The 4,982-nt window shown below is 46.2% G+C and overlaps 1 protein-coding gene across 1 annotated transcript; it reads left to right on the top strand.

The window, feature by feature from the left end:
- Nucleotides 1-804: 804 nt before the first annotated feature.
- On the top strand, nt 805-3,545 carry LOC120398714 (cytochrome c). The gene is made up of 3 exons (XM_039526295.1): nt 805-1,055; nt 1,791-1,967; nt 2,198-3,545. Exons 2-3 carry the CDS (start codon nt 1,799-1,801, stop codon nt 2,344-2,346), a joined length of 318 nt encoding a protein of 105 aa, XP_039382229.1. The 5' UTR covers nt 805-1,055; nt 1,791-1,798; the 3' UTR covers nt 2,347-3,545.
- Nucleotides 3,546-4,982: the final 1,437 nt, after the last annotated feature.

Here is a 4,982-nt window from a genome sequence, read left to right as displayed (position 1 = left end):
CCTTTAAACTGCAGCTGTGCTGGTGAAAGGTGTCAGTGTTGATGCTTACTACAATGATAGGAAGGGTTCTCCCATCATCACACCCTTGAGAGCCGCAGCTACACTGATCTAACTTTTCAGAGTAGCCCAGCCTTTAGTAGTTTTGCACAGATGTAAAACACACAGTCCAGGTCTGCACACAGAGTTTCACTGGTTTAACTACAGGCGTAATTTTAACCCAACATAGTGAAATCAGGGCAACTTTGTGTGTGGACACTGACATCGGTATCAGCTTCTCGGGCAGCGTGCTAACCCAGCATAATGCCTTTTAGACCAAGGGAGGCCTTTCCACACAGGGACTTGCCTGGGTTTGGTTCAGCCAGTTAAACAAACCCGATGCAGGTTGTCATCATGTAGACAAGCCAGAGCCTGCAAGGCAGTGGGGAGTCAGGCCCCGGCCTGGACATCACGTGCTCTCCGGCCAGGCTCCCCCCGGCCCTGGCTGGGGAGCACGTGGTGCACGTGACCAGCCCGGGCAGCCGGCTCCGCAGCCAGGCGGACGCTGGGGGCTCGCAGCAAGGGGCGCTCGGTTTCTCCTTTCCGGCTCGCACCACCGCTTAGGCGCCTCCGCCGGGACCCGTAGAAACAGGCAGCACGTGACTTTACCGGGGCACGCGCTGAGGACGCAGCCTCACCTTGCACTGTTGACCTTTGTGTCTTACTGTTGTACGCATGCGCAAAGGCCTCACCTCCTAGTCGCGCCCTCGTACCTCTTACGTATCCTGACATACGTCATGCGCCATTTCGTAACGAGGGTAAGGCGGAGACCGGGTCTACTTGGAAGCCACCTACCCTGCTGTTAGCGTTGTGTGACCTTTGTTCTGATGGACACGTAGGGAAACAAATCAGAGTTTCCCAAGGCGGCATCCGATTGGCCAGCGATTCGAGCGGGCGGGCCGAGTGCCGATGCGGTTTGGTTGCAGTGGCACCGGCTACATAGGCTGGGGTACGGCGTGTCCTTGGGCTCAGACAGCGAGCGTGGGACAGAGACAATAGCGGTCGGAGGAGGCCGGCAGGTGGGTGCCGCGAGGAGGGTTCCCGTGGGGAAGGGGGTTGCTGGTGCTCTGGTCTCGGGCGGGGGAGGGGGTCCGGCCCGGGCTGTAGCGGCCGCTTCGCGCCATCCCAGCATCACCCCGACCTTGGCGCTTCCCGCGCCCCCTGCCCGGGCCCGCGCCGCACCCGGCTCCCTCCCCCCCTTCCCGGTGACCGGCCCAGCGGCAGCGCCGTTTCCATTTGCGGCCCGGCCGCTGGCTGGGGCCACCGCCAAGGTCAGCCTGAGGCGCGGCGGGCCGGGACCCTGCAGTCCCAGGGGTGGTACCGGACACGCTGCGGGGCCCAGGGCTGCCCTCTGCCGCCGCGCGGGGCCTCGTCTGGCTGGGCGGGGAGCGGTTCCATTGCAGCGCCTTACTGCCCCCTCGGCGTCCCTGCCTGGGGCGCGTGTCCTGCAGGTCCCCGGGCGCTCCGTGGGGAGCTGTTTCACGCGCCTCCTCTGTCGCTCCTCGGGGCCAGACGGAGCCCTGCAGGCAGCTGCTTTCGAGTCAGAACTAGCCTTGTAGCTTCGAAGTCCTGAAACCAAGAGCAGTGCTGTCAGGCCCTGCTGAGTTTCTCGTCGGGTGTATGAAATGAGATCTGAGGATTTTTAGACACTGGGTCCTATCCAGAACCGCCTCGCCTAAGAACATACATATGCTTTCCTGCCTCTTCTAAAGAGCACCAAAACTGACCTGACCTTGGTATTGTTTCCTTGTCAGCACTGAAAATGGGAGACATTGAAAAGGGCAAGAAGATCTTTGTTCAGAAATGTGCGCAGTGCCACACAGTCGAAAAGGGAGGAAAGCACAAGACTGGACCCAACCTGAATGGCCTAATTGGACGGAAGACTGGCCAAGCTGAGGGCTTCTCTTACACAGAAGCAAACAAGAATAAAGGTAAAACTAAAGTGTGACATTTTCCAAGTTACGGAAGGATGTAATCTATCACTCAGTTACCATTTCACATCCAGCTGCCAATGGCAGTAGTTCTATAGGTATTATATTTGGTTTAATTTAAGATGTTTGCCTTTAGAGAAGTGATTTTTGAGGAAAAGGTTAATTACTTCAAATGTGTAATTGATGGCTCATCTTATAAATCTATTTTAACAACTTTAATTGATTTTTAGGAATCACCTGGGGTGAGGAAACACTGATGGAGTACTTGGAAAATCCTAAGAAGTACATCCCAGGAACAAAGATGATTTTTGCTGGCATTAAGAAGAAGACTGAGAGGGCAGACTTGATAGCATATCTCAAAGATGCCACTTCTAAGTAATAGTTATCTGCTGCCTTATTTATTTCACAACAGAGAAGGAAATGAGTGTCTCTGTGATGAGATTGGTTTTTAAATTTTCTATTTTTACATGCACTATATTAAACCTCCTTAAAATCTGTCTCATCAGCTAGAGAAGGTTGCTCGTGGATGGTTGTTAAAGAATACATTTTTTTGGCAGTCAACCTATGGGAATACATGTAAATTGGATTGGGCTTGAATGAGTACAATCATGTTCTGTGTTTTGTAGTCATTCTGATCATGCAATTAAAAAAAGAAAAGTTTTTGTGCTTTCTTCATTCTAACTAATATAACCGGATATTAGTGAATAGTATGGTGGTTCTGACATAGGTTAGCTCTTCAAAAAAGAGAAGAGCAGTTTCTTGGCATTCCCCATGTATCCTCTTCTCCATTATGTCTCTCCCCACAAAGAATATCAAACAAGGGAATTAATTTGACTACAATACTTAATATAGCTATATCACCGAGTAGGAGACATTTGTTTCTCGTGGGAACTAGCAGTGCAGCTTTTTTTTATTTCATAGTCTGACAGGCAAACTGGGCAAAGTCCCAGCTACTTTGATAGTGTCTGCTATCAGAAAGCCTTACCTGGCTTATGCAAATTGTTCTTTTTTCATTCTGCATGATACAACGCATGCCCTATCTTCAAAAATTTCTTCATAATGATTGAAATGTTCTGCTTCATAGGAACTTTTTAAAGGGACAGTTAACTTAAAACTGCTCAGAGCCTAGTGACTGTCCTAGATGTTAAATATCTATTATGGCTCCTGAAAGAAGGACCCACCCTGTTGTGAAAAGGTTATTAACAAGTGCTCTGGGAGTTAGCAAGATACAATGTAAAAACTGTGCTTGAAGCTGTGAGTAAGGACTCTTAACTAGCTATTTCTCATTAATACCTCTGCTCAATTAGAGGCAATTTCGGTTCAACAGGTGCAGGAATTGCACTTGCAGTATTGAAGAAGCCTCACTCTCTGCCTCACTTTAGCAAATGCTGTTATTTGCTCACTTCTGAAAACTTGATTTTGCACAGTGTAAAATGGAATTTTTAAAAGTTTCAACTGTTTTCTCCATAGACAAAACGGAATTGTTAAGATAAATGTATTTATTGTGTACTACCACTCAGACACATGATGAGGTTAAGTGTGCTTGATACTATAAATTAAAAAACCTTCCCAGCAGAATACTTCCTGAATGTCTGAAATTATTAACTGAGAAGTGATGGGGTCATAGTTCAAAGCTGTGTGGCTGCACTATGGCACTAGGCTTCCAGGAAGCAAGAGTGATAGAGGGATCAGCATGGGGCAAAAAAGCACACCACTCAGTGGTGTGCATGAGAAATATCCATGTGAGGAGGTGGCGTATAGAAAAACGTTTACCAGGCCATCACCTAGGCAGGGCAACAGGTCTTTATTGGAAAGCTTTTTTTTTTTTCTCCACAACAAGTGATTGATTTACTTTGCAGTATATTTTAATGTAGTCTTCTGATGCTTTAATTCCTTATGGTACATATTCAAATTCTCAATTTTCCCATTATAGTACCCCTTAACTTTATTTATATCTTACCATGATCCATTCCTTAGTTTTCATGGGAAATAGTTTAAATAAGTAACAAACTTAAAAATATATATAATCTTGTCTTCCTCATGCTAATGGAAATGCTAATAGAACTCAATGGTTGAGAAGCTACAGCCTTCCAGTGCCGGCCTACAGTAAGTGTGGTTACCTCTTAAGGCTGGCTTAACTTCTGTTACTGCTAAAGAATTATTAAAACTTAATGGAGCAGGAGGGGAAAGCTCACTTTAGCCCTTTATGCACTCATGTACCAGTTAGTACTTTTTATCATAAAGTGTGCTCAGTAAAGCAGCAATGCTTAGTGAGACATCAGTTCATCTAGAGCTACTACAACATTAACATGTAACTTTAACACACACTAAACTTCATTTAAAATATGTGCACTTACTTTGTTATTATTCAGTAATTACTATCTAAAATGATAGCTGACACCTACTCTCTCCAATTCAGGGGTAGTGTAGCGCCAACCTACCCATTAAGACTGCTATAATGCTGCTGAATGCACATTGTATTTGCACTCTAGCTAGGTACTACACTCTGTGTAGCATGAATGCCTCAAACATCTAGGAAGTTTTTACATCAACTTTTGAGGACGAGAACTATCCCCATTCTACAGATACTAAATAATGTGCTCAGGGAAGTCTGTTAAAGCTAGGAATTTATTTCAATCTCTGCTTTACCTACAAACCTATTCCTCCTCCTGGGCACTAAAATACTGGAAGAGTACCAAACAGCATTTTTACTAGATCTGTAGCCCCTACCTGTGCATACCATTACGTACACATTCCTGCAATAAGGCCTAGTACTCTGCAGCAACTAAATACTTCAGCAAATGCGTAATGTGGTAGAAGAGTCAGGTATATTCAGAACTAGCACTTTGCTTAGTACAATATCTCTTAAACTGCTCCATTGAGTTTGAACTGCTTATACATTTTCATTGTTAATGTTGTCAAGGTGGATTGGAGAAAGCTGGCAGATAGGTAGGAGACAGCTGAAGTTTTTGATACTGAGGAGAGGGATGCATCCCCTGTTACTTTCACCACTTT

The sequence above is a fragment of the Mauremys reevesii genome, linkage group 2 (assembly GCF_016161935.1).
Source record: "Mauremys reevesii isolate NIE-2019 linkage group 2, ASM1616193v1, whole genome shotgun sequence".
NCBI lineage: Eukaryota > Metazoa > Chordata > Testudines > Geoemydidae > Mauremys > Mauremys reevesii.
Note: the sequence above shows the minus strand (reverse complement) of the source record. Positions and strands in the feature narration are given on the sequence as shown.